We start from the raw sequence: 27,425 nt of genomic DNA, 5'->3' as shown, positions 1-27,425 counted from the left end.
TCTTGGTCTGAGTTTGCCCGCATATTTGTTCATGTCGGGAGCACTATAGTGGGCACAGCGTTTCAGCTGAAAGTGGGCAGTTTGGAGTAAAGCAGAATGATTCCTTCCCTGATTCTTGTATTAAACATGAAATGGAATGTGCGGTGTCATTTCACTTAGTCACTGTCTCACATCTACTTTGTTTTCCACTGTAACCTCTGCATCTTTTTCTACCATAGTGCTTGCCTAGTCATTACTAAAAATGGGATTTTACAGACTTATGAATTGAAGCTCTTTCCTGCACCCTGTTTCTTACTTTAGTCTTTCCAGTTTCAGAGCATCTCTCCGATGCGTCAGTCACTTTGAATTGTGATTCCATCTTCACAAGTGCTGACAAATTCAGTATTGCTGATTTAAAGTGCTTACAAAAGTGCTTACAAAATCAGTTGCTGATTTAAAGGGGAATCTGTTCTGTTGTCTTTGATTCTGTCTGATACTTTCATTAGATGCGATGCAGAGCCATACAGTATTCTCTAAGAAATAGCTTCACAGTTTGATACCAAGCATTAGCTGATAAATGAGGGTGATTTTTCAGTTACATGTATGATGGTGATTGTTTTCACCCCACACTCTTTTCCTCACCATTGGAAGTGTTGTGTGATGCAGTGTTGAAGGTTTTTAGTGTATTTACTACATATCTAGCAACTTAAAGGTCTTATTAAAAAAGAGGAAATGCGATTGCTTTAGTATAACATGCTCTCATTAGTCAGTGTTTTTGATTTGTAATCTATTCTAGATAACCATATTGTTTGTCTAAAATACGTGCTCTAGTATGTCAGTATTTATTTTTTTTAAGTTTGATTTCTGATTCTGCTGAACCTCCTTTTCTTTTGGAAAAACATATGCCAAGAAAAACATTCTTCTGGGATTTTCTCTGATCATCCTTCTGAACTATATTCTTGGCTGAATATATGAAATATTAGATTTCGTGTTATCTTGAAACAAAAACAAAACAAAAAAGAGGCCAAATTGTCATCGTTTCACTAATTGTCTTCCTGCATTGTATTAACGTTGTCAACATAAGTAAAGCAGAACTCATTTCACTGCTTTGCAAATTTCATGGCAGTAAAACCAAGAAGTTCAAACACCTGTAGTTAAATTAATGATTTTGAAATGACTAAACTGCTTCCTTTATTTTTCATAGTAGCATCTTTTATTTTGAAAGAGAGAGAAGTAATTTCTAAGTTATGAGATATCAGAGATACAAATAATACAATTAGTATATGGGAAGCCAAAGATCATGTGTGTTACCAGGGAATATAAGATAAAATTCCATAGCATTTTCAGGTACCCTGATTAACTGTGGCCTGTACTCTTAAATTCTGCTTTTTGAACGTTCCTTAGTTTCATTGTCTAGCTCCTAAAAGCTCAGGTTCTACTACTTAGCAAGGCTTAGGTTCCTCTGTTACTTCGAGTACATTTTAGAATTCTTACTCCTTCACAACAGTAAAAATGAAAATGAATTGAGGGGTGAAAAAAAAAAGGAACTTTGGTATTCAGCTGAAAGAGTTCAACATGAGAAATTAGTTGAAGAAGCTAAGTAGAGAGATTTCAAAATAAAATGAATTTATCATAGAAAATACCTGCAATCAGTACTACAGTAGTTTATGCTTTATTGTAGATATGTTTGCCTTTGTATTGATAGGCTCTTCCCTTGCTGGTTGCTTCCTGGGTCCATTCTTTTGTTCCTTCTTTTGTTAACAATTTTACTTCAACATATCATAACGCATGTAATTATTGTTGTTCTATAGGCTGTTGATTGGTGGAGTGTTGGTGTTCTTATGTATGAATTATTAACTGGAGCATCACCATTTACAGTTGATGGAGAGAAGAATTCTCAAGCAGAGATTTCCAGGTAAGATTCAAACCAGTGAAGTACACATGATTGCTCACAAAGTGATGCTTATGCCATAATATATGTTTTGTGAGAGTTTTAATCTAAAATTTAGGAAGAAAGGGCTACCAGAGTAACATTTTAGGTGCTCCAGTTCTGTTTAACACAATGACATCTGGAAGCAGATAGGTTTTATTAACCTCAACAGGTTATTGAAATAATAGAACTGACCTTTACAAAAGACCTGTTTTGTTTAAACTACAGTCGAACCAGAGCTTTGTAGATATTGAACCCTGTTGCATGTTTACTCTTGAAAAGGAACTCAAATTAAATATGAAACTAGTATGTAAATAGAATTATCCCATTCAAAATCTTAATGCATAATGAAACATACTTTTAGCTAGATTTTTGTCAGCTCTTGCTAGATCAGTCCATCAGACTACGAGTTTAAAGAGTCAGATGTGTCCTACTCCCACCATTTTGATACAGCTAATATTTATTTAATTAGCGTATAACATGAAATAAATAAAAATAAAATAAATATAAATGATAAATATATAAATAAATATTTATTTGTCTATATATTTATTTTATCATTTAGAAAAATAAATTATAATATTTCTTTTATTAGCGTATAACATGAAACAAAGAACGCCATCTGTTCTAGCCATACTTGCATGTCTGATAAGAAACGAATATACTACTTGGGGAAATGAAATAACGTATGCCATTCCTATATTTTACATGTAAACATTTCCTGATTATCAGCTTTGTTACCTTCAGTGATCTCTAGACTTTAAAGGTTTGTTTTCAGTACCTATCTAAAAGCGTTGGACCATTTTAAAAAGACAATGCAATAAGCTTGCTCAAAACACATTACTGAAATCTCCCCCTATTTCATTCCCCCTATTTCTCAATAGGAAAGCAAACATTTCCTATTACTGGATTTCTCTTGGAGCAGGGTGTTGAGGGCTTAAATTGCACCAGTTAGTAACAGCCATCAAGAGGAGCTTGTAAATCCAGTCCCCAAATTAAGAATAGTCTTGCTTCTGTTGGAATGTATTACCATGGTTCTGACCCTCACCTGAATCACTTGATATTTGACGTTATAATGGGCAACAGAATATACATCAATTATTTAGGTAATTTATTTTACTTCTGTTATAAATTCGGGCATTATAAATTTCTTGGAAGGTTGAGACCCGTTTATTGGTTTCTAGGTCTCTACCAGAACAGGAAACTTTGAGGGCTGCTAGAAAAAAATACAGCGGGGAGGGGAAGCCATTAACAAAACAAAATTCTGGACTTCATCCTCGTGGTCATTATGATGGAGTAAAAACTTAAATTATCTCTTTCTGACCTATTTAATGTTAGAAATTTTGTTGATTGCTTACTTAATGCCATGTCTGAATTGGTAATTTTGACTCCCAAGATTTGCTAAACGGAATTCTGAAGGAGTTAAAAATTTTTTGGAGAGAACCTTGACCTGAATTTTACAGATACAGTTTTTCCCAGAAACTGGCAAACTTTTCAGATATGTATTCTACAGAATTTGACTGTCTTTTGGTAGGTCCTTATGTGCTCTTTAATATCTTAATCTTTCTGATAATTTAAGATTAAATTCAGAGCTGAGAAACTGCAAGATTGCTAGCACCCATCCTCTGCTTGCTAATAGTCTAATTCCTGATCTAAATACAGGAGTGGAAAGTTTACTGTGGTGTTGCTCAGTGTGCTTTTATTCTGGTTGGTGTTTGTGCTACACATTTATAGACAGCAATCCTGTTGTCTTTTAGCTTTTCTTTTGATAAATTAGAAGGTAAATTTTTACAGTTTTCTTTACTTAAAGATGGGGACTGTGTAGAGTTTGCTGACACTTAGGAAGCTCTTGAGCCACTCGCTTGAGGGCATGCCCAAAAGAAATGATCCATCCTTCCCAACATGCTGGCTTGTTAAATTTAGAAATTCTTGTTACTGTATTCGTGGCTCTTCAGAAATACCCTCCTTGTATTTTTCTCTAGTGTGAGTACACTGAGCTCTTTAAAGAAATAAAAGCTGCATTTTCAGTACCTGTCTTTATCCTAAGCCTGTCTGGCCTAGAAGCTACGATCTTTATTTCCTTCTTTCTTTGCTAATTTTGTCACTGAGGATACATTTGCAATTTACACTTAATGTCCTTTAAAAAAAAAATAATTGTTAATTCTTTTGATTATGACTACAGCCTTTTCTGTAGAGTTTTCTGTTGAATTGGGATGCAGACTCTAGATAATTTTACAGCTATAATTAAATCGGTTCCAAATTCTCTCTGTGACTATCTTTGATCTTTCTAGTTTCATTTCCTCTCTCAACTGATGAAAAACTGAACTGCAGATAACTTCATCAGATATTTACAGTTGCCGTTGGTAATGAAATCACTAGCCCTGGCAGAGAGATACTAGTTGGTACAGACTTCTTTCTTGACGGCAAAGTTATTCTAAACAGAAATTGTGTTCTCTAACCTAAATACGCTTTAACTTGCCAATTGCAGCAGACTTAGATAATGAATTTTCCTCTTACTCAGTCATAAGCCCTGAAAATGTAGTTTCCATGGCCTTTGATTTTTCTGACTTTAAGGAAAGAAGTTGTTTTCTAAATCAATCCAGGTCCTTCTTTTCTTTTACCTAGGTGGAAAGCAATCTTCAATATTTTTAGATAATTTTATTCCCTTGTGTGGCGCAATGGCTATCTGCTGTTAAATTTGAGCCTGAATTTTTGCCAAGTACAAGAGGATGGAGGTGATTCAGGAAAGGAAAGGATGGTTGATGCTAAAGGCCATAGCTGCTTTCAGAAGCACAGAAATCCTGGGAAGGACTTTGACACATGCAGCTCCCTTCTTCTGAACACTTTATGGGCTACTGTTATAGCCTTGAGCGACTTTACCCTTGAGTTGTACTAGTGAAGCCAGACTGCCTTTACTTGATCAAGCTACTTGATTAGTCTTAACCAATTTCTGCTCTCTCACATCTTCATCCCATATGGTCCTTCTTTTCTGGCAGCTTGCTTTCCATCGTAATTAATGTGTATAGAGCTTCATGTACTTCAATTGTAAGTAGTTCCTGGAACTTCTAAAGAAATTAGCTTCATTCTTCACTGCTTTTGTAGTGTGGTTCTGTGAACCAGTCCAGAGTATCATTAATATTTTATAGTATCAGTCAACCTCAAAAGTGTTTCTGAACGAACGCCACTGGCATTTATAAATGCAGTTTAAGTGGTATCTGCTTATACAGCAGGGCAAAATGCTGCCTTCTCCGCAGCGGGCTCTAGGAGGGTCAACAGATGGAAGATATCCCTCAATATAGTTATAGCTTGCTTTTTACATAGCTGAATACCACTTCATGGTTATTTCTGCCTATAAAAGGAAATAATTTAAAACTGTGATGTTGGGAAAAGGCAGGAATTACTGATCCTGTTGCCACGGAAGTTTTCCATTAGGTAAAATACATTGTTATACCAAACTATTATTGGCAGAATAGGTATGCAATTTTTTTTGACAGATATGATCTTTATAGGGGATTCCTTCCCCCAAGAATTTAAGGAGTGGTTTCTACCCAAAAAGCAGAAAGTCAAGTAATACGAAAAGTTTTATAAACCTATATAAACCTGTCTCAGCTTCAGCTGGGACTCTGCTCAGTTACCACATCAATGGTACAACTGATTGCAGTTCTCGTGCTGACCCAAGACATGCAATATGTCACTGGAGATTTGCAATTAGAAGGATGAATGCAGAGTTCTATAAGAGACTTTTCACTGCTTATGTTTCTTCCACTCTTTTTTCTTACACGAATGTTTGTATTTGCATCAGAAGCCCGAGACAAGGGGAAGAATCTGATTGCTAGCGCTCACTAGCAGCATCACGGCTACAGAGACTGATCTTCTGAGGCTGCGCAGAGAAACTGGGTTCATTTGTTCTCTGTTACCCATGTTAATTAGGGAAACAATCATTCCAATTCAGCATCGGTTTCCAGAGCCATTTTCAGATTTTTATCTGACTTGCCCATCTGTAATCTCTGACATTTTTCAGACAGGAAAATGCGCTACAATTTCTCTCCTGGATTCTAAGGACATCCCAGAGTTTCAATCCCATTGCTTCAGAAATAAATTTAAAAAAATACTGGCTTAAGGTTTTTTTTGGCCCTTCTGAGAGCCCAAAGAGAACTTGTCTCTTTCCAGGATCTTTGTTGTATACCTTTCTGATTCTGTCCTCAGAAAGGTTGATAAATACATTTCCTTGGACTCCTCTAACTGAAGTGATTTTTAAGCTAAGAAGATTTTGTTGGCTGTCCTGTAAATCAAGAAATTTTACTACCAAGATGTCCCATCTTCTGTCTTAAAGAGGAAGGTTTTCTTACTTCCTGACCCACATCCCCTTTCTGAAACTGGATGATTTCTGAAGAGGCTGAATCTTCACGTCTCCATCAGTCCTACAGTGTAAGAATCCTCTTGTTTAGTGATGTTTAAATTTGGTATTAACATCCCGAATTAAGAAATCATTTGGCAATATTGTGCTTTCTTCTCCTTTTCTGTAAAGTGAAGCGTCTCCAGAAGTTGAAGACAAGGCTCGTTTCACTGTTACTTAAAACAAGAGGTTTGCTTGCTTTGTCTTTTTGTTTGCTTGAAATTGAAATCAGCAGAAACAACCCCTGGGATCTGTGCGTATTGAACTTGTTTTTGTCCTTCCACACTGGCAGGACAAGATTATTTAGGAAACAGTCTGTTTGCATCTATTTTTGGAGTAATCCAAGAAGTTACGTATTTGAAGATAAAAGATTTCCCATGGGATAGCTGACTGTAAGGATATGTCATCAGTAACCTTAAACAAGATTTAGAAATATCCTGCAATAATCAACTTAAGCTCTGTCAGAGACATACAACAATTGAGATTTTAGTGCTGCCACAACCTCATGTGATTTCAGCCTCACAGACTCTCATAGCTTCCGAATCTTTCAGTCTGTGTTTACTGGAGGCACCCCAAGTCCTTCTGTGTATCACGAGAGTGTGCATGTAGATATATAGAGAATGGATATAGATACATAGAGTTTGCATAGAGATATATAGACACCAAGTTCTACACAGGGCAGCAATCTGCCCTTGTGTCAAAGGCACCAAATGGTATCCTGGGCTGCATTAGACCAAGTAACAGCAGGTTGAGGGAGGTGATCCTTCCTCTCTACACAGCAGTGGTTAGGCCACACCTGGAGTACTGGGTCCAGTTCTGGGCTCCCCAGTACAAGACAGACATGGACATACTGGAGAGGGTCCAGCAATGGGCCACTGAGAAGATTAAGGTACTGAAGCAGATGAGGAAAGGCTGAGCGAGCCGGGACTGTTCCACCTGGAGAAGGGAAGGCTCAGGGAGATCTCATCAATGTATAGAAGTGCCTGAAGGGAGGGTGCAAAGAAGATGGAGCCAAGTTCTTTCCGTTAGTGCCCAGTGACAGGACCACAGGCAGTAGGCGCTAACTGAAGCACAGGAGGTTGCCTCTGAACATCAGGAAACACTTTTTTTACTGTGAGGGTGACTGAGCACTGGCACAGGCTGCCCATGGAGGTGGTGGAGTCTCCCTCCTTGGAGATAGTCAAAAGGTTCCTGCACGTGGTCATGGACAACTGGCTCCAGGTGACTGAAGTAATTGAGCCGAGGGGGTTGGACCAGGTGACCTCCAGAGGTTCCTTCCAACCTCAAGCATTCTGTGATTCTGTATACTAAAAATTTTTGTGTTTTCATGTTTATCTTGACATGTCTTTGGTATGTGTTGTCTGTGTTCATTCTCAATTTGCCTTCAGATTTCTTAACTTCAGTGTCTACATTTGGAGTAACTGAAGGAAAACTTGCCTTCCTCTTCGTATAAAAATGCAGGAGCTACACATATATAAGATGGGTATTGAAATGTGATTCTACTTAGGCTTCCAAGGTTTTGAACTTCCACTAGCTCAGTTTGGTGGTTTCTAGTTCTTGTATTGAGACAGTGAGGTCCCTAACTGCTTTCTCTTTACTGCTCATCATTTGGAGGGGAACACTATGCCCAGTCCCATTAAGTCCCCTTTTAACTAAGCTGAATAGTCCTATCCTTTTTCATAGATCTTCCTATCAAACACATTCTCTATCTCCGATTAATCTTGTTACTTTTCTCTAAAACTTTTCCAGTTATAGTGCCTCCTTTTGAGAGTAGGGCATGAACACTGCACACAATAGACAAGACAAGATACAGGCAAACCTCAAATGGCCCAGGTGTGTGTTTTTCCCCTAATAATTTTTAACATTGGAATTGTTTGGGGTTTATTGGCTGCTGTTAGGCATCAGGTTGATGTTTTTTGAAGCTATCTGTTGTAGCTATGAGATTTCTTTTGAGTAGTGATAGTAAGTTCAGGATGTATGAAATGAGAGTTGGTTTTCTTTTGTGGATTAAGTTACGTAATTTATCTCTGTAGATGGCATGTTTCATGTCCGCATTTCTTCAAACCTTTCTTTATTTAAAAGAGGAAAAAAAAAAAAAAAGTTGGTTTCACATTTGTCATCCTCCTGTCTTTGGGTACAATAGAAGTTTAAATGAAATGTTAAACGCTACCGTTATTATGGTAACTCTTTGATTTAACATTCAACACATTAAGTAATTACCAAATAATTGTTATGTTTTACAGGAGAATATTAAAAAGTGAACCACCTTATCCACAAGAAATGAGTGCACTGTCTAAGGATATAATTCAACGTCTTTTGATGAAAGACCCCAAGAAGAGGCTTGGTTGTGGTCCCACTGATGCTGATGAAATCAAACAGCACCCCTTTTTCCAGGTAAAATAAACAACAAAACTCCCCAGATACCACTTACTCTGCGGTAGTGCCTTTGAAATCCAAGTCTAAAGAAATTCTGTTGTTTTGTTAACAGAATAGTTTAGAGGCATGTTAATTGCACGAATAATTGCACTGAAGTTAGTAAGAATATCCATGTGCTTATGTATATGGATTTTTTACTACAAGAAGGATATGGTAGATATTTAGTAGAGTCTCTCTGTTTCTAACAGTTACTTGAAGCAGCCAAAAGAGACACTAAAAGAGAAGGTTTAATGGAAAACACTTAAATTATATGTTGTGTATCTTTTTTAAAAAGAAAGTTTGCCACTAACATTATTGATAAAATTTACCATTACTCATAAATGCCACTTCTGTATTTTCCTTTGCCTAATTAAATCTTTAGTCTTGTTTAGTAGATTTTAATTTTGTTCAGGTTTCAGTGCGTTAACATTTGGTTTCAAAAAATTACAAAGATCAGATTTGCGTGCAACATCTGTGCTGTTCCATCCATTGCGGTTAAAATTGTTTGTGTGCTTTCTTTGAAAAAACTTAAGTATGTATTTCCGGTGTTTCTGGAGTATTTGGAGTATTTGAAGCTGGTAGTGTAAATTAAACCTTTCAAATAAATATTTTCAGAGTAATTATCCTGCTATTCAGCATGGGCAATATCTTGGCTTTTTAACTTCTGAATTTCTTCTCATCCTTCCTGCATTTCTTTCCTCTTGTAAGAGAGCCTGACAAAGTAGAGTTAAACTTCCTTTATTCATTGTTTGTTTTGGAAGATACTTTTTTTTTTTTCTTCATACAACACTTTCTAATCCAACTTCATTTCAGTTCCACTCCTTTACAGTAATAGGGTTATTTTCTCATAACTGCCATATCTGTGCTTCCTACTTCTAGCCATGCATTTAAGTAAGAACCCAGAGTCATTATGCTCTCAGGGCTCTGGAAGCTGAGATTAGTAATTAAGCATAGAAGCCAGCAATGAAGAGTTAAAGATACTGCACGTGTGCACTATGGCTTACAAAAATATAAGTGTTGTTTCCTCTGAAAGAGAGGAAGAAACTTAAAGGCTGTCACGCTCACTGTTTGACTTGTGTCTACTGTTAAATTTCTTTGTGTTGATTGGGGAGAATAGCAAATGGAGTTAGGACTGTTGGTTTCTGGACAAGTTTCTTTTCCCAATACCTGTTTCTGTTCAATTTTCATTTGATTCAAATGTATTTTTCTTTTTTTTTGGTTTAGAATATAAACTGGGATGATTTAGCTGCCAAAAAAGTATCGGCTCCATTTAAACCAGTAATCAGAGATGAGCTGGATGTCAGTAATTTTGCAGAAGAGTTTACAGAAATGGATCCGACATATTCTCCTGCAGCAACCCCTCAGACTTCAGAAAGAATATTTCAGGTATTTTCAGAATTCACAGTAATTTTTAAAAAGTTATTTATTGAACAATTCCATGTATATAGCTAGCTTTTTTTCCGCTGCCTTCTGAGTTATTGGCAATTAACAATGGAATTTCCAATCCCAGTTTCCAGGGCTGTTTGTTCAGCAATTGCATGTCCATATTATGCTCTAGCTGAGGAAGTACCAAAGCTGCAGAGATGACCAGCAGTTCCAATTGCGTTCTCTCTTCCCCCTCCTTGTGCTTTGGTGGTTTTTATTGGCTGGTTTTGGGCAGTTTAATGCTTAGGCATACAGGAACATAGCATCGTATTTTGGAAGCTGTTAGATTTGTAGTGACTGTAGCAAGCAATTTATGGACATCGTAATACAACCTGATTCATCCTGCAGTGGTATCACAGCTGTTCTTGTTACAGCACCCGAACTGGGCACATCATTATTGTGAGACTCATTTTCTTTTGCTGTTTAAAATGGTTTGATGCTTACATCACAACATTAAAACTATTTCACACCTTAGCTTAAAGTTGTTCTGTGAAGCTTGAAGTATGAGCCTTCATCACTATTGCAAAACAATTGAATCTGAGCCAGATTTTTAGCATTATTTACCAGATGTTTTGTATTATTATAATTGCTGTTTCTGTAACTGTGGAGAATCATATAAATGATTCCAGATAGATCCCTGCTCACATTGAACAGAGTAACGTCTACCCATCAATGAGCCAGTTACGGTTTCTGTATTAGGTTATGAAAATGCTGATTTCTTTGAAAAATTCTTCTGAAACTTGTAGTGTTTTGTATGCAGTAGTTTGTATGCAACAGTTTCAAGCCATGCCCTTTCCTGATGTCTTAATTTCATAGGGATATTCTTTCGTTGCACCTTCTATTTTGTTTAAACGCAATGCAGCTACAGTAGATCCTCTTCAGTTTTATATGGGGGATGAGCGACCTGGAACTACAACTATTGCCAGAAGCGCTATGATGAAGGTAATAATAATATCAAAAGTTGAATTAATTTTGTTAACTTGCAAGTGCATATAACTTTCAAAGCAGCAATCACAAGCGAGGATGCATATTACAAAATATAGTTATTAATAATTTATCTGTTCTCTGTAATGGCTCCTCAGATGATCTAAGTGTATAATTTGCATGTGATACTATTAAGAAGTGACTGAAGTTTAATCTAAAAAATGAGATGACTGTCTGGTTTTTCCAGAAGACTGAAGTTTAGTAGTAATAGTAATTTGACTCCTGATAGTTCTTATTCAGCCAACCATTGTAGATATTTTTGAAGCTACTTTAATTATATCAGAATTCCTTCTATGATGTATTTGCCCAAAAGTATGTATAGTTGTGTGAAGCCTTATAAGAGCACATGCTATTGTGATGTCTTCAAATGAGCACGTAGTTCTGTGGATAAATGTACGTACGGCCATCTTCGATCCTGTTTGTCTGAATATTTTGTATCTTAAGCTATTGTAGCAGTAATGATTTATTTAGTGATTATGTTTGTTTAATGTAACATAAGATTTACTGTTTAATTGTTAGAATAAAGTTTATGCATTTTATTAAATAGAAGTTAAGATTATATTTTATCAAAAAGAGAGCTCTTTTATAATTTTAAATGTAGATGAAAAATTCTTACGAAACTTTACTCTTTGTCTTTGACTGTGTATACTAAAAGTATTCTGCAGAACTAAATACAGACAGTTTCCTAACAGGACTCTCCATTTTATCATCATTATGAACTGGATCTGAAAGAGAAACCATTGGGAGAAGGAAGTTTTTCCATTTGTCGAAAGTGCTTACACAAGAAAACTAGCCAAGAGTATGCAGTAAAAATAATTAGCAAAAGGTATAAATATTCTATAAGACAATAAAAATATTTTCTTTGCGTACTGTCACCCATGGATTAGAATAATGCTCGCTACATTTTTGGAAGTGGAAAAATAACTTTAAAATAATTTCCTCTTTGAAGAATTGCCAGAAACTTAGAGTAACCTCATGACCTTTAACCGATTCTGAGAGTCTTTTCAAACAAAATGTTATTCTTGCTGGGGAGGACACAAAAAGAAACCTAAAGAGTACTTTTCTGGTTCCTTGTTGTATTCTACCCTAATTGGCCCTAATTTTGCTCCTAATCAAAGTAAGGTACAAGGCCCTCCTGTCTTTAGACCTAAGTGAATTGAATGTAGCCTTACGCTGGTTCCCTTTCCTAAGCAGCCCCACTGATTGCCTAGGACACTGCTTTTAAGAAGGATCTGTAGTGTGGGTTGCCTCAGATCTAATTAAGTGTGTGTGTGTAAAATGGAATTAGACTATGGAGTTGTAAGTTGCATCTTGTTTCCTGGATGTTCTGAAGAGAACACCACGCTGGAGGCAGCTGACTTGCTTTGTGCTTGGGGACCATCTGGTCCTCTTCCAGAATAGATACCTCTGGCAGTTTCTGCCCAGAGAAAAATCAAGATAAGGGATGCTTTGTGGGGTGGATGGATTTGTAGCTTCACTTTGCATTGCTCATTAGTAAATATGTCCCCAGTGTGTTGTAGATGCTAGCAGGAAAGGAAAGTGTAAATGTCCTGCCATCAGAATGATAGTTCACAGTGATCTCTTCTCCAAGACATTTGGCTGTACCTCTGTTTTTCCAGACTCTAGAAGTAACTGTCAACCAGATTTAAATGTTTCATCACATGCTTTTTGGATAGGATAAGATCAAGAAATAAGACACCAAAATACTGTTTTCTGAGATTAATAGAGGCCTACTCAAAACTACTAGTGGAGCCTACAGAGGGACTGGAATGACCAGGCACTAGCAGTGGGATTCAGTAACTTAAACATAGGCATCTATGTAGTGCCATTTTAGCATCTGTTGGTGTCTTCTCTGTCCTCTAGTTCCCATCAGTCCTTGTGACTACTACCTTTATGTAGATGTCTTCATGGCTGATGTCTTCCAGGCTCTCCTATGCTTAGGCCACTGAATCCTACTCTAGGTATGTATTCTACAGTGAACTAGTTCACCCTGTAAGATTCGTTAACTGCAGTTTCACTCGTTATAATGAGACCATAGACAAGTAGGATGCAGTAGACACCTATGTGGGGTGTTTTGATCTGGAAATCTCTGCCTTGTGTCTACATTCAGAATGTTTTTTCTGTGCTGCATGCAGAGCTGCAGATCAGAGCTCCCGTCTCATCTTCAGCTAATGGATTTTTGTTTCTGGGTAAAAGTGAGCAAACTAGTATTGACTTCTCCCATAGAACTAAACTTTTAGGAATTATGTCCCTAAATGATACTACTCACAGGTTCTTTTGCTCTTTCTCCTTCATCTTGGTGGACCAGGCTAAATGAAGGTAAGAAGTGATCTGTATACAGAGCTTATTTTAGGATTGCAGGCTGCGAGCAGACTCAGGGCACGGTTGTGCAGTATTTAGAGGTAGCAGTAAACCCACACTCTGAATGGCTGGACACAGACTGGCCTTGAATAAGAAACTGTTAAACTGCACATAATATTGCTCGGAGGACCACGCTAGTAACTCTTGCTGAAAGGAAAAGTCTGATAGGTTTCTAGTAACTTCTTTGCCTCAAAGTCAGACAGTCTTTCACTCCTACCCATCAAAGGTGCCAAAAAAGTGAATCCTACACGTAGGCAAACCTTTTCATGATACTTGAGGTGAAAGCTCAGATCAAGAGTTCCTCTGTGGTGTTGCTTTGTGTTGGTAGCGCTGGATCTGCCTCCACCTGTGTCTGAAGGCAAATGAAACAGTGGAGTCCTGTAAACTTGCTTGAGTTACTGTTTTAGAGGTTCCCATTTGGTTTTCATGATATTGTCTGTTTAAAATATTAAAATGGTAACTATTTATAGAGGGGAAATACTCAGAAAAGTCCACTCACAAATTTAAAAGATTTATGTTCGTGATAGTGAACCTTTTCCATCTGTTTCCCAGGCCCATCTTCTCCTGATAGTCTTTCCCCCCTAAACTACTGTCTCAGTTGTTTTTTAAAATTTCTTAAGGACCTGAAATCACTTTGAGTTTAAACAACATCATCAGCAGAGATGCAGGTGGAACAGCTTACTTGTTGATTCTATGAAGCCTGCATAAAAAAGGAATTTTCTCACACAAAATTCTCATCATAGTTCTGGTCCTAATTAGGAAAAAAAAGTGCAACCAGAAGTTAAGAACATATGGGGTGAGAGAGGTTGTATCTGTGTTATCCATAAAGCCATTCTCTAAGTCAGAACAGTCTTAGCTTTTATTAGAGAGAGTTTTGGCAAAAATTTTCAGATATTATTTGCCCAAAATAAATCAACATGTGTATTTAGTGGAAAAGAAAATGTTCTGGTCTGGCCCCATTGACATAGTTTTTATAATATTCACCATGTTCTTTTTTTTTTTTTCCTATAGATTTCAGAAAAGAGAATCAGATATAGGTTTCAGAAAGAGAATCTATGCGATGATTTTTGCTCTGGAGCTATTCTCTTCTTATCTCTTCCATTTCTGATTTTTACAGTAGCCTGTTCGGGGGTTCATTTGTGTAACATAGTTCATACATAGATGGTGTCACACTTTTCTAGTGGGTGCTCATAGTTTCAATAAAGCTTTAGAAGTACTTATCTCCTGTAAGAATGGAAAAAAGAATTGGGCCGGTAATTTGAGTCTTCAAGATAAAGTCGAACTAACAAATATTTGTAGGAACAGAGGTGAAGTCAAATTGCCCTGGACTAAGGGAAAGGTTTGGTTTAGATAGAAACTATCCTATAATACCATTTCAGGTTTGCTGTAGCAAGTTGCAGTTGCATCAAAAACATTGTTTGATTTGGGTGTGGTTTTTTTAGTGTTCTAACTTTCAGGGTTATGTGGAGAGTTTTGCTCAGCTTACTTTGAATATGCTTTTAATTGTGTTGAAGCAGTTGTAATATTAAAAAGTCTGGATTGCAAGCAATTAAAAATTAGGTGTAACTCTTTGAATGTGCAATTTGCTCAGTAGAATGGGTACAAAATGACTGCTCAATTTTTCCAGAATGGAAGCCAACACCCAGAGAGAAATAACAGCTCTGAAACTCTGTGAAGGACACCCGAATGTAGTGAAGTTGCATGAAGTTTATCATGACCAGGTATTTTGAAGAAATTGCAATCAGCACTTGCCAAACACATTGCCATGTATTTTCCCAAGAACTTCTGGGAGTTAAGTGTCCTGTATTACTGTGGGGGCAGCTTTTTTCCTAGGTCTTTTGTCTAGTCAGTGTAGAAGATGAAGCAGAAGTTCTGTGTTCAAGCAGATCTAGCAAATCTAAAAAGTATTTGGAGGAATTAGAGTCCTGGATTCTGTTTCTGGTTCTGTCCTTGTTCTGCGTTGTTAATCGTCATACAATAGATTCGTGGTCCAGTTTCCATATCTATGATACTGAGGTACCTAATCACCTTCCCTCAGGGTTGTCATGAATCTAAAATAATATTTGTGAAATAATTTGGAAGTCTTGCATGTGAAGATTACGTATCTAGCTTTTTATTTCTTACATATTAGTAACTTAATGGACATAACCAAGTAGCTTACTAAATTACCAAATGTGAAAGTAGAGCCTCTATTTGAAAATTTCTTGAGATCAGTTTAGGGTTTATTTAGAGACCTTAGTTATCCATTTCTTTAGTGTAATGCAGCATGTAATAAGCCATAATTTGATCTGACTTGGAGGCTGGCCCTGGTTTGAGCTAGGTGTTTGGACCAGATGTCCTGCAGAGGTCCCTTCCAACCTGAACTACTCCATGATTCTAGTCCATGATTTTGTAATGGAACTTAGGCCCTCTTGCCTCCCCACATACCCCAGTCTCCCCATTGTGCTGCTTACACAAGAACCAGCAGAGCATTTACTTGGAGCACTTCTAAAATGAGCTGAGAGGATGAAAAATAAGTACTGTAATCTTTAATGGTAAGGAAGCCTTCTTTTTTTTAAACATCTATGTACATTATGAGTACATGTGTCTAGAACAGGACACTTTTTTTCACTTTCCTTAGAGTAAAATGACTATACTCAGGAATATCTAAAAAATATGTTCCTCAGATCGCTCTGTGACTGAATAGGCTACTCTCAGCCAGCCAAACCATTGTAGTTTTAGTTGCTCCTGGTAGCTCCCAGGTGTTATTTTCCAGATTACTCAAACTTGCTGATCAAATATCCGTGTGATCAAATTCTGCACTAGTAATCCAGCCATACAGTATTGGGCTGCAGTTTCTTTTGGTGGGCCACAAGAAGTTTTCTAGCAGAGAAGAGTCTCAGTCCTTTCCGACTTTCCTGTCAGCTATTCCCAAGACATAAATAGAATTTGCAAGCGCTACCAGCAGTGTGACTTGGAGACACCTTGTTTGTTCCAAGAAGTATTGCCGCTTTCTGTCTGCGTAGCTCCGCTTCTGTTCCTTGGTATCTAAACACAGTCCTTCTTCTGTTCCTGGCTATTTCTTTGAATTTCATTTTTTGACCTCTTCCCAGAAGTTTTGGTCTTTGCTTGCAAATATTACTTTTGTTACTGTCATTCAGGGGAAGGAAAGGCTAGAGACCATCACGTGCCTGCATCCCCACTGCCTTTGGGGAGTGCTAAACTTCACTTCCCGTCCTGAGAACTCTGCTGTTTGTTTAATGGCAAGGCATGTGAGTGGCAGTTGATTGTGTGCTAATGTCTTGTCATCCAGGAAGTCACTGCTTATTGATTGTCTTGAAAAGAACAACCATCTAAACAACCATTACGTTTTTAATTTAAAAAAATACTCTTTGATGTTTGGGAAGATGTCTGTTGTGATTCTAATGCTAGAGCACCTTTGGCTACTGCTCTGTAGGGGATGAAATCAGAAGTTCTAGATAATCTTTGATTTCACAGTAAAGTTTCAGGGCGCTTTTAAAGGATTTGGTAACATTGAATGTGTAGCTCCTTACGCATATTAATAGAAATGTATCCCTATATCACAACAGGCTTAAACAGCAAAGGTCTATAGCTTTTCTAGCTTTATTTGTTAGCCTAAAGAAAGGCATTTCATCTCCCTACAAATTTATCCATTTACATGGCAGCATTGCGTTTTTGTAAATAAATATGGGTGGACATGGGGAAGACATCAACGTTCTTCAGTCTCAGTGAGGTTAATGGGAAAAATGCCATGTGAGATGCAATTTGGTGCTTCCGAATTGGTATGAGCAGCAGAGTTCTTTCTTCAAACTTTGAGAATCGAAGTAGCAGCTAACTCCTGAATGAATGTTGGTCTGTAGTATTAAATTTCTAACATCCCATATTTTTCTTTATCGTTTCAGCTTCACACGTTTCTAGTGATGGAATTGCTGAAGGGAGGAGAATTGCTTGAACGTATTCAAAAAAAGAAACATTTCAGTGAGACTGAAGCCAGTCATATTATGCGCAGACTTGTTTCAGCGGTGAGCCATATGCATGACGTAGGAGTAGTCCATAGGGATCTGAAACCTGAGGTATAGTGACTTGCTTATATATGTTTAGACATTCAGTTATTATTTGGGATGTGACGTATTTCTGTTCCTCCAGCTTTTTCTACTTCTGTATTTTTAATAAAACGTTAGCACTTTTACTTAGCAAATTCTGTAGATGTTTTTCTGTTCATAGGTAAAAGTAACCGTTAGGGAACATTTTTAATTTTGTAAGCAATTTACACTCCAGCTTGTTCAAAAACATTTCTTTGCCTATTTGGGGACAGTTTTTACTAGTGGTAAGTATATATTTATTGCATGAAACAGTTCACAAGTAGAGCTCAGTTGTACCTGTACATTTCCACCTTTCGTTTCATCTTAATTCCTTCGGTAGGGCTGATTTTGGAGGTACCTGCAACACCCTTATAATGTCTTCTCTCCCATTTAAACACAAAATGAACCACAAACTAACACGGCCAACTAATAAAGATGTGTGATTTGAGTTCAGTTAGTAGTTTCCTAAGAGAAACAATTATTTCATATATTTTTTTTTCAATAATTACTTGTTCTGGTGTTTTTACTGCGCAGCAACATCTTCCAGACAATTCAGTTTACTACGTTAAGGTCACCCACTGGCTTTGTTCTGCTTCCTGGAGCCAAGATTTGCTCCTTTTTCTTTGCCAGCAATGGGCTTTGATATGTGTTAGTTTTGTTTAGCCCCAGAATAGTGTAGATTGATGTTATTTCATCCGGTAGGGATGTTATATTGTATTGGTGATTCCAGTTATCATACCTCAGGAAATAGCTGCTCCTTTTCTATCTGGAGTTTAAAATGATCCACTCCTGCCCGTGTTTCATCCTTTTGTAACATACTTTCTGGTATATTACAAACTTAACTTATTTTATAGTAATTCCAACAGGTAGAGAATTGTCTGCTGGGTGTTGGTATTAAACTGTTTTTGAAACATCAGTCCAAAATAAATGTATTTGAAAACATCTCTGGACTGGAGTCTCTGTACTAAATAAACAATTAAATAAAGAAGGAGCTATTGTGAAATTCTAATGTGTCAGTTGCAAATGTGACTCTTGGAATAAGTTTCTCTGCTGACGTCATGAAGGAAAGAAAACAGCTTTGGAAACAAGTCATTATTAAAAGGACAAACCCCAGAAATTCTTTCTCTCTTCCTATTTTCATCATTTTTAGTCTTACTACCACCTTGAATGTAAAGGCCAGGTTCTGTGAAGCAGAGCTTCAGCTGTAGGGTAAATCAGGCCATCTCCAATTCTACATCATGTTCAGGAACAGAAGTCTGGGAAGTCCTGGTAATGAAGGGTTTCCAAGCAGCTCCAGAATGTTGGACTTATCCAGCCTGTCTCCTTCCTGCTTGGTGTTTTGAAAGTTCCTATTTCAGGTTCAGACCTGAACTTGGTATGGGATCTGCAGGCTCCCCAGTACAGATGTGGGTAGTGCAACTTTCTGTAAAAGTGATAGGTATAGGAATTCTGTTGATTTTCTAACAATTCCAGTCAGATTTATTTGATGTTCACCTTTGACATCTAATGTGATACAGATAAGCTTATTTTAAAAAATACGGTTGGTCACTAAGGATGAGGCATTTTTCTGTTGCACCGACTGGAAGACCCTTCTATTTCAGCAATAGTGATTAGATCACTTATATCGCTCTCCAAAATAGAGGAAAAGTACTGGATAGAAAATAGAGAAGTCACAGAAATAAAGAATTCGTGTAACGTGACCATTTGGAGCATATCAGTAGAGGGTTTGAGGACTGTTTCTGTGATCATTAATCCATAAACTGGGTTCTGAAGATACTAGAAAAAACATACCAAGGCAGAGGTAATGTTGTTTATACATCCTTAAAATATACGTGGAGTATAGCTTTAAGTGTGGGGTTTTGTGAGGCATGTTTTATTTACCTAATGAACAAAGTAGTGTGAACCCAAATTAGAATGTTTCTTTCTTTCTGTACATCACCAATTTCATTTTTGTCTTAAGAAAGGAGGTCTTTTTAAACCAATGTTACTGCATAGAGAAAAGATGATTGCGTTAATCACCTATCCTCATTGAAATAGTATTTTTGCTGAAATTAAGCTTCCTTCAGATCCATTTTGCACAACATTTTAATATGGGAAACTGACTTTTCTGGTTGTGCATTAAGCTTGTAACAGCAGTACAGAATGCAAAAATACTGTTTTGTATGAGCTATTCTCTTTTATCCGTAATGAACGCTCTCAGGTTCTCCTTATTCAGCTGCTTGCAGCCTAGCAATAATTTTTTCCCGTTCTTAAGGAGTTTGTAATGAATTACCTTGTGTTGAGTAATTCTCCTTTTGTATTACAAAACTTCATAGGGCTCTAGGATTTCTAATAGTGAGACTTTCTAACGTTGCATAAATTAAACAGCAAAGGCAAAAGTTTTGCTCTCCTTTTTTCTCTCAGAAGTTCAGGGGAGGAGTAGAAATAATTTGTAGTTCTTCTTGGCCTCGGCCAGTTTTCCTAAGCTTCGCTCTGTTCTTCTATCTTCTGACAAATGTAGATACTAAGGGAAAAGAAGAACAGATTGTCTTAAATCTTCTTCTGAACTGGTAACAACTTCTCTGTCTTCAAGTCCAACGTTTCAGTCTGTAAAGCTGGAATTCTCAGGGACTTCTGTATCAAAGCTTCTTTATGGTGAGGCAAGAAGGCCATTGGTTCGAGGTTGTCATTCGGAACATGCCAGAAGGAAGGGGAAGCTTAAGAAAATGTGCTTTGTTTGAGGAAGAAGGCAGTTCTCCATTTCTGTTACTCTCTCGTCAGTGTTCCCCAAATGATTTTCCTCGCTGATCTCTGCTAAATACCCATTTTCATTAATAATCTCAGACAGAACTCTCCTGACTTGCGGATGTACAGGAGACAGATAAACACATAACATTTTCTTGCATCCTAGAGTATTGTTATTTCTACTTTTCCATTTTTTTCCCAGTGTCTGCCGGTTCCCCTTTTCTCTAGAAAATGGGAAATTTTCTGTAGTAATAATTGTAGGGAAAAAAAGTAACTGTTAAGTATTTTAACCAATTTTCTAACCAGTGCTGATACTGATTTCTTTTTTTCTTTGCTTTTCAGAATTTATTGTTTACAGATGAAACTGATAATTCGGAAATAAAAATAATTGATTTTGGCTTTGCTCGTTTAAAACCACCTGATAATCAGCCTCTTAAGACTCCGTGCTTTACTCTTCATTATGCTGCCCCGGAGCTCTTGAATCACAATGGTTATGACGAGTCTTGTGATCTGTGGAGTTTGGGGGTCATCTTGGTAAGTAATTGAGGTTTTTAATTGTAACTTTATTGTATGTATTTACTTTTAATTAAAATGCAAAGGACTTGACACAGTTTTGGACTTGAATTGGGTAGATGATGAAAAAATTCAGTGAAAATACCATGCCACAAATAACAGGTTCCAAAGACACATGTTTTCCAGGGGTGGAGTTTTTTTTTCCCTAAGCAGTAAATTAAATTCAACATTTCTGGGAATGGAAAAAATACTTAATACAGTGTGTTATTAAAAAGAGATATTCTTGTTAGGAGATTTTGCAGGCATCCATATAATCTTCCTACAGTTTCAGTACAGAAGAGGAGTCAGCCTGCATTCTGATTTACAGAAAATTAATTTCAGTAGATATAAACTGGGTAGAAATACTGTTGTGTTTTGTTTGTAGTTTTCTGAAACATATGAATGGGTTTTTTCTAACAAGGACTCCAGAGAAAGTCTTGCATAATTTATATTTTCTGTAGCCTTGAAGTTACGCTAGTCAAAGTTTTGTTGTATAGTGCTGGTGATGCAAACAACAGCACTCCATATTCAGTAATACGATTGTCAATAAATACACTGTGTCTGTTAATACTACTTTTGTTCTCGTGACAGTATACAATGCTATCAGGGCAGGTACCATTTCAGTCTCAAGACAAAAGTTTAACGTGTACCAGTGCATTGGAAATTATGAAGAAAATAAAAAAAGGAGAATTTTCCTTTGAAGGAGAAGCTTGGAAAAATGTTTCTGAAGAGGCGAAGGAGTTAATTCAAGGTAAGTATTCAGAAATATTTCATGTATTTTATATTTTTATCTCAAAAGATAAAATTTAGAGAACAGTGCAATATCTGGATGCTGTGAGTGCCTGACCTGACAGAATAGCATCCACCGCTTGAGCCACGTACTGACCCCCAGTAAAAGTTATGGGGAAAGGTGACACATCACCTGTTACAATTGCTTGTACCCCTGGCAGCTTTCTGATGTCGTGAGCTGCTGATAGAAGGTTAGTGTGGTCAGAAGTAACTGAAGAGCTTCAGAAGAACTGAAGTCACTCTTAAAAATGTATCTAAAAGCAGAGTTTTTCTTTTATGTTATTTTTGCTTTTGTAAAAACGCCAGTTTATGAGATAAATGTTTTAAAAGCTGAGCTTTTGCAGAAAATGAATATATTACTGTCATTTTTTTCCTCGGGCTGTTTTTAAATGCATGTACCAAGACTGCTGTATTTCTGAGTGTTTCATTCACATTTGCCATGCTTTGATTCTTCTTCAGATTTTGAGCATCTAATTATGTTTTCAGCGTGAGATAGACACCAATCTTAATTCTACTAAGATTTAGTTCTGAATTTCTGTAGAAACAGGCTCGTAAGGCATTTTTCTGCCAAAACGTGGGCATCTCCAGATTCAGCCTTCAGTGAATCCTGCAGAGAATCTGAGGCCAACTCTCTTGAACTTCATCCTAGACAGGTTTTAAGTGAAGAACTCAGTTGGTAGTTCGGAGTTTGTGTGAAGAGAGATGTGAGTTATCAAACAGTTAAAGAGCAGTTTCTTGCATTAATGATTCTTCTGGAGAAGGTGATAGTATAACATCGTGTGAGCCTTATCTAGGATAAATATTGGCTTACCTAGGGTAAACATTGTCAATACTTACTTATCAAAGCAATGCATGAAATTTCCTTAAAAAAATAATTGCATTTTCTATTAATAGAAGATAAATAGCTCAGAGTCTTAAGAGAATGTAATGTATTTCTATTAGGGCTTCTAACAGTGGATCCAAACAAAAGAATTAAAATGTCCAGCCTGAGGTACAACGAATGGCTTCAGGATGGCAGCCAACTGTCATCCAACCCTCTAATGACTCCCGATAACTTAGGCTCGTCAGGAGCTGCGGTGCATACGTATGTCAAAGCCACTTTTCATGTAAGTTCTAAGAAATCTTATGTCATGGGCTAAATTTTGTAACGTGTTAATCTATATTTATGTATGTTTTCTCTTAATTAAAAATAAGTATTTGTCCTTATAATTCCATGATTGCCTATAGCTGCAGTTTTTTCCTCCATTCATTACATCTATGATTGAGTACACTGAAAACATGAATGATGAAGCGAGAATAAATTTCTTGAAGACATTTACACTAGTGGGGTTTTGGGGACTGAGAGACAGCTGTTCATGAAACAGCTATTATAAATATTCTGTTTCTTTGAGAAATCTATTAAAAGGTCTTAAAACTTTTATAAAAAGAGAAGAAACTTTCTATTTAACTTAAACAACTGTTTGACTTTTTGTCCTTTTGGTTACAAAATCGAGGTAAAATTTCTGGAACATCCCTAGTTCATATATTTAATACCATGGATATTTTTTTAATGGACTTGCTTGTCTGCCATTGTATATTTACTAAAAACTTTTGAGCTGCAACTGTATTATACAAAAATAGTGTCGATTCTGATGATTCCTTCTACAGAGAATAAACTGGAATTGAGCAGATTTGTGCTGAAATACTTGTAGACGTTTATTACCAAGAAGAGAAAAAGAAAGGAATTGTTACTTGGGGAGGTCCCGATAATGCAACGTAATTTGGGCTGAAAGCAAAACTAATCTAAGTCTAGTTTCTGAAACTGGTGTCTTAAATAGGTTTAAGGCTTAATAAAAAATACTTCTAAATTTAAAAGAATAAAGAAGGGAAGATGCCAATTAATAATGTTACGTATTGGCTCTTAAATGTGTGTAAAGGCTAGTAAAGTTAGTTACAGCTACAGTAAGAATTTGTAGGGATCTGTCAAGAGATTAAAGTTTTATCTTATGACTTACAATAGAATATTCTTAAAAAGCTACAAGTCATAAAATGTTTCAAACCTCTTGAAAAGCTTAGAATTACCTTTTGTTTTTAAACAGGCCTTTAACAAGTACAAAAGGGAAGGATTTTGTCTCCAGAATGTTGACAAGGCACCTCTTGCAAAGAGAAGGAAAATGAAAAAAACGAGTACAAGCACAGAGACACGTAGCAGCTCCAGTGAAAGTTCACATTCTTCTTCCTCTCATTCTCATGGTAAAACTACACCTACAAAGACACTGCAGCCAACAAACCCTACAGACAGCAATAACCCAGAAACCATCTTCCAGTTCTCTGACTGAAAAGCAGAGGATGTCCCAGCTTGAAGATTTAAGCGGTTATAAACTTCGCAGTACCTATATCATCTTCTCCCACCTTTCCTCCATGTAGCTTACAGGCTACAGGACTACGTCTGTCGCTTTAAAAAATGTATTTCAATCATACCTTTTTAGCTTTGTATTTCAGAACATTTCTTTTTAGCATTAAGTTTGGTATCACTGGATATGGTATAATACTATTATACAACCACATTGTATTCTCTTAGGGCTAAATTACTAGTGTGCAGTCAAGCTCAAGGTAAGGAGCTACGCTGCTCGTGGTGCAGCTTTGAGGAAGACTGTTCCTCAGTGTCAGAATCCTCCTCCCAGTTTCTTCCCCACTGTTCTAAGAAAGGAAAGCTCTGTCAGCAGAGTGTAACTCTGAAAGCAGAGAGTACCCGTAGCAAGTTTGCCGATGATACAAAGCTGGGAGGAGTGGCTGACACACCAGAAGGCTGTGCTGCCATTCAGAGAGACCTGGACAGGCTGGAGAGTTGAGTGGAGAGGAACCTGATGAAATGTAGCAAGGGCAAGGTTACTGGAGGAGTAACCCCACACACCAGATACAGGTGGAGGCCTGACCCGCTGGAGAGCAGCTCTGTAGAAGGAGACCTGGGAGTCCTGGTGGACAACAACTTGACCATGAGCCAGCAATGTGCCCTTGTGGCCAAGAAGGGCAGTGGTCTTCTGGAGCACACTAAAAAGAGCGTGGCCAGCAGGTCGAGGGAGGTCATCCTCCCCCTCTACCCTGCCCTGGTGAGGCCCCATCTGGAGTACCATGTCCAGTTCTGGGCTCCCCAGTTCAAGAAGGACAGGGAACTACTGGAGAGAGTCCAGCAGAGGCTACAAAGATGCTGGAGCTGGAGCATCTCTCTGATGAGGAAAGGCTGAGAGACCTGGGGCTGTTCAGCCTGGAGAAGAGAAGGCTGAGAGGGGACCTTTATCAATATCTAAAGGGCAGGTGTCAAGAGGATGGGATCAGGCTCTTCTCAGTGGTGCCCAGTGACAGGACAAGGGGCAATGGGCACAAGCTGGAACATGGGGAATCCCGTCTCAACATGAGGGAAAACTTCTTTACTTTGAGGGTGACAGAGCCCTGGAAGAGGCTGCCCAGAGAGGCTGTAGAGTCTCCTCTGGAGATGTTCAAAACCCACCTGGACATGTTCTTGTCCAGCCTGCTCTGGGTGCCCTGCTTTGTCAGGGGGTTGGAGGAGATGATCTCCGGAGGTCCCTTCCAACCCCTACAGTTCTGTGATTCTGTAACATGTATAGAACTCTTGATCTTCTGCTTTTGCCCAGCTCTGTGAAGAATATCATAGAATTTGATTCTTAATGCATGTAAGGAACCATTGGTACAATGCACCAAAGCAGTATAGTACTTTAAGACCTTTTAAATTTGTTACATTCTATCCCATTTATTTGAATTTTAAGAGCAAAAAGAGGCGTTATGGAACTCTTCTGTTGTTTTAAAAAGTAACTCCATGTATCTTGTTCTAAACAGCTGGTAATATAAGTCTTAGATTATTTTTTTTATTTATTTAATTTTTTAAAAAACATGTAGGGTAAAAAGATGTCTGATAAGGTGAGGTGTCTAGTACTGTGATACAATAATTTTTATTTCTACTTTTTGAAGTTACTAACTTTTAAAGTGTTTTACAGATTCTAAAATGTAATGCTATAAGAGAAAGTGAAATTTCCTATGGAATGCTTTGGAAAATTGTCACATGTTAAAATATCTATTTCAAGAATTAATTATAATTTATATTTTCTTTTTGTATTTACACAATAACTTTAAAATATTAAGATTTTTTTAAAGATGCAAAAACTCCAGTTTCAACATTTGTTATTATAGGGTCCATACAAAATGTGTACCGAGTTATTTGAATTTTGCATTGTGCAAATATGGCAGTTTAATAGTGACTGTAAAATATTAGAATATATGTTTCCTTTTTTTTGCACTTTATAACATCGAAAGGAGATGTTTTATACTAAAGTGCACTCAGATCTCTCTTCCTACAAGGTGCTGAGCACTGTTTTACTGGGTTGAATGACCAGAAATCCACCGTACTTGGTGGTCGTGGTCATCGTGAAGGAGAATTCTGTACTTTGCAGGAGTGAATCCCTGTATATTACCCACTGTTTTCATTCCTTACTTTAAACTGCAGAGCTCTTTCTAACTTTTACCTTGTATATGACAAAGACTAGCCCTGGGCACCTTGTGTAGTGTAGATGTTAAGAACTTATGCACTGGGAATACTAAAGGGAAATTCTCTTTAACACTGTGCTTCACAACTTGTTCACTGTGGTGTTCTACAGTGAAGTATTTCCTACTGTGATAGTATAGTATGTACATAACTGTTTGGAATCATAAATGTGACTTACAGAAACATCAGCATAAACTTTTAAATCAGTATATTTTATAAATTTATGGAGAGCTTTTTTATTGCTCGTATTCTCAATGACTAAAGGGTAACTTAAGTGCTAAAGATGACTCCAGTTTTGCAAATGGTTACAGGTGTGGGTTTCCGCTGAAGTCAGAGAAACTCCTTGTGAAAAGTTAATCATGCGCCTAAATTTGTGTGATGGAAGACTAATTGACTAGGGATTTTGTTAACAGCTTGCTCTAGCTTAAAGTAACCTTAATCCAAACCCTATGCAAGAAAGATTATAGGAATTGTTTATATCAGTGGTTTTATTTATAGAATTATATCAGATATCAGTATTGACAAATACAATACATCCATGTTTACAGGGATTGTGTGTATCAAAATAAGGCTTTGAAGCCCAACATGTTTGTTCTGTGTTTCTTTAATATTAATAATGGCATTCTGAGGTTTTGGAATTGCTCATGTGAAATAGTTTACTACTTTCTTGATGTGAATGTCAACAGTAATTGCAGCATTAATTTCAGGTTGATGTGAATATTGAGATATGCACTGTTTATGTAGAAGTAGTATATTTAAAGATCAATGTATGTGCTAATAACACAACCAATTCTAAGTGGCCGATGTTAAAATATTGAAAAATAATTGTCAATGTAATATATTCAGGTTTGCTTTCTGAATGCTCTCTTTGGAAGTAATCTCAATAGTGAACATGGCTCATTTGTAAAAGAATTACTTGCCCTCTCCCCAATAAACTTGCTGTAAATACGACAAACAGTCCACCATTAATACTTGTTTTGGAGACAGCACAAGTGAATTGGGAGGTTGGAGAACAGCTTGCTTGTAAAGTTTCCACTTTGAGGAGTTCTTGGAATTTCTTGTTTTCAGGGTGAGGACAACAAAAAGCAATTTTTGGTTTGATTTCATTTAAGTATAAGAAACTTCTGGGTACGGGGTGAATATTGTGAACGTCGTGACCCAGCTGAAGTAACTTGTTGAAGTCAGGAACACAGAACAGTTGTTTCCCTGTTGGGAAATTTAAATTGTTGCTTGACAAACTGATGAAACAAG

At 37.1% G+C, this 27,425-nt stretch overlaps 1 protein-coding gene across 7 annotated transcripts in view; it reads left to right on the top strand.

Moving 5' to 3' along the window:
* RPS6KA5 (ribosomal protein S6 kinase A5) overlaps positions 1-23,955 on the top strand; it is a 70,396-nt gene extending 46,441 nt beyond the window's left edge. For 4 of the 7 annotated variants that reach the window (XM_074149975.1, XM_074149980.1, XM_074149978.1 and 1 more), the window contains 11 exons: positions 1,791-1,894; positions 8,549-8,699; positions 9,945-10,106; positions 10,962-11,087; positions 11,822-11,955; positions 15,118-15,211; positions 17,393-17,563; positions 20,639-20,830; positions 21,440-21,599; positions 22,580-22,743; positions 23,716-23,955. In XM_074149975.1, the coding sequence (XP_074006076.1) occupies positions 1,791-1,894; positions 8,549-8,699; positions 9,945-10,106; positions 10,962-11,087; positions 11,822-11,955; positions 15,118-15,211; positions 17,393-17,563; positions 20,639-20,830; positions 21,440-21,599; positions 22,580-22,743; positions 23,716-23,955 (1,698 nt within the window). The remainder of the gene's footprint in view (positions 1-1,790; positions 1,895-8,548; positions 8,700-9,944; positions 10,107-10,961; positions 11,088-11,821; positions 11,956-15,117; positions 15,212-17,392; positions 17,564-20,638; positions 20,831-21,439; positions 21,600-22,579; positions 22,744-23,715) is intronic. The other 3 variants (XM_074149976.1, XM_074149979.1, XM_074149982.1) reach the window with 3 other exon arrangements.
* The last annotated feature ends 3,470 nt before the right edge of the window (positions 23,956-27,425 follow it).

Source organism: Numenius arquata, chromosome 6 (genome assembly GCF_964106895.1).
Source record: "Numenius arquata chromosome 6, bNumArq3.hap1.1, whole genome shotgun sequence".
NCBI classification, from domain to species: domain Eukaryota; kingdom Metazoa; phylum Chordata; class Aves; order Charadriiformes; family Scolopacidae; genus Numenius; species Numenius arquata.
Note: the sequence above shows the minus strand (reverse complement) of the source record. Positions and strands in the feature narration are given on the sequence as shown.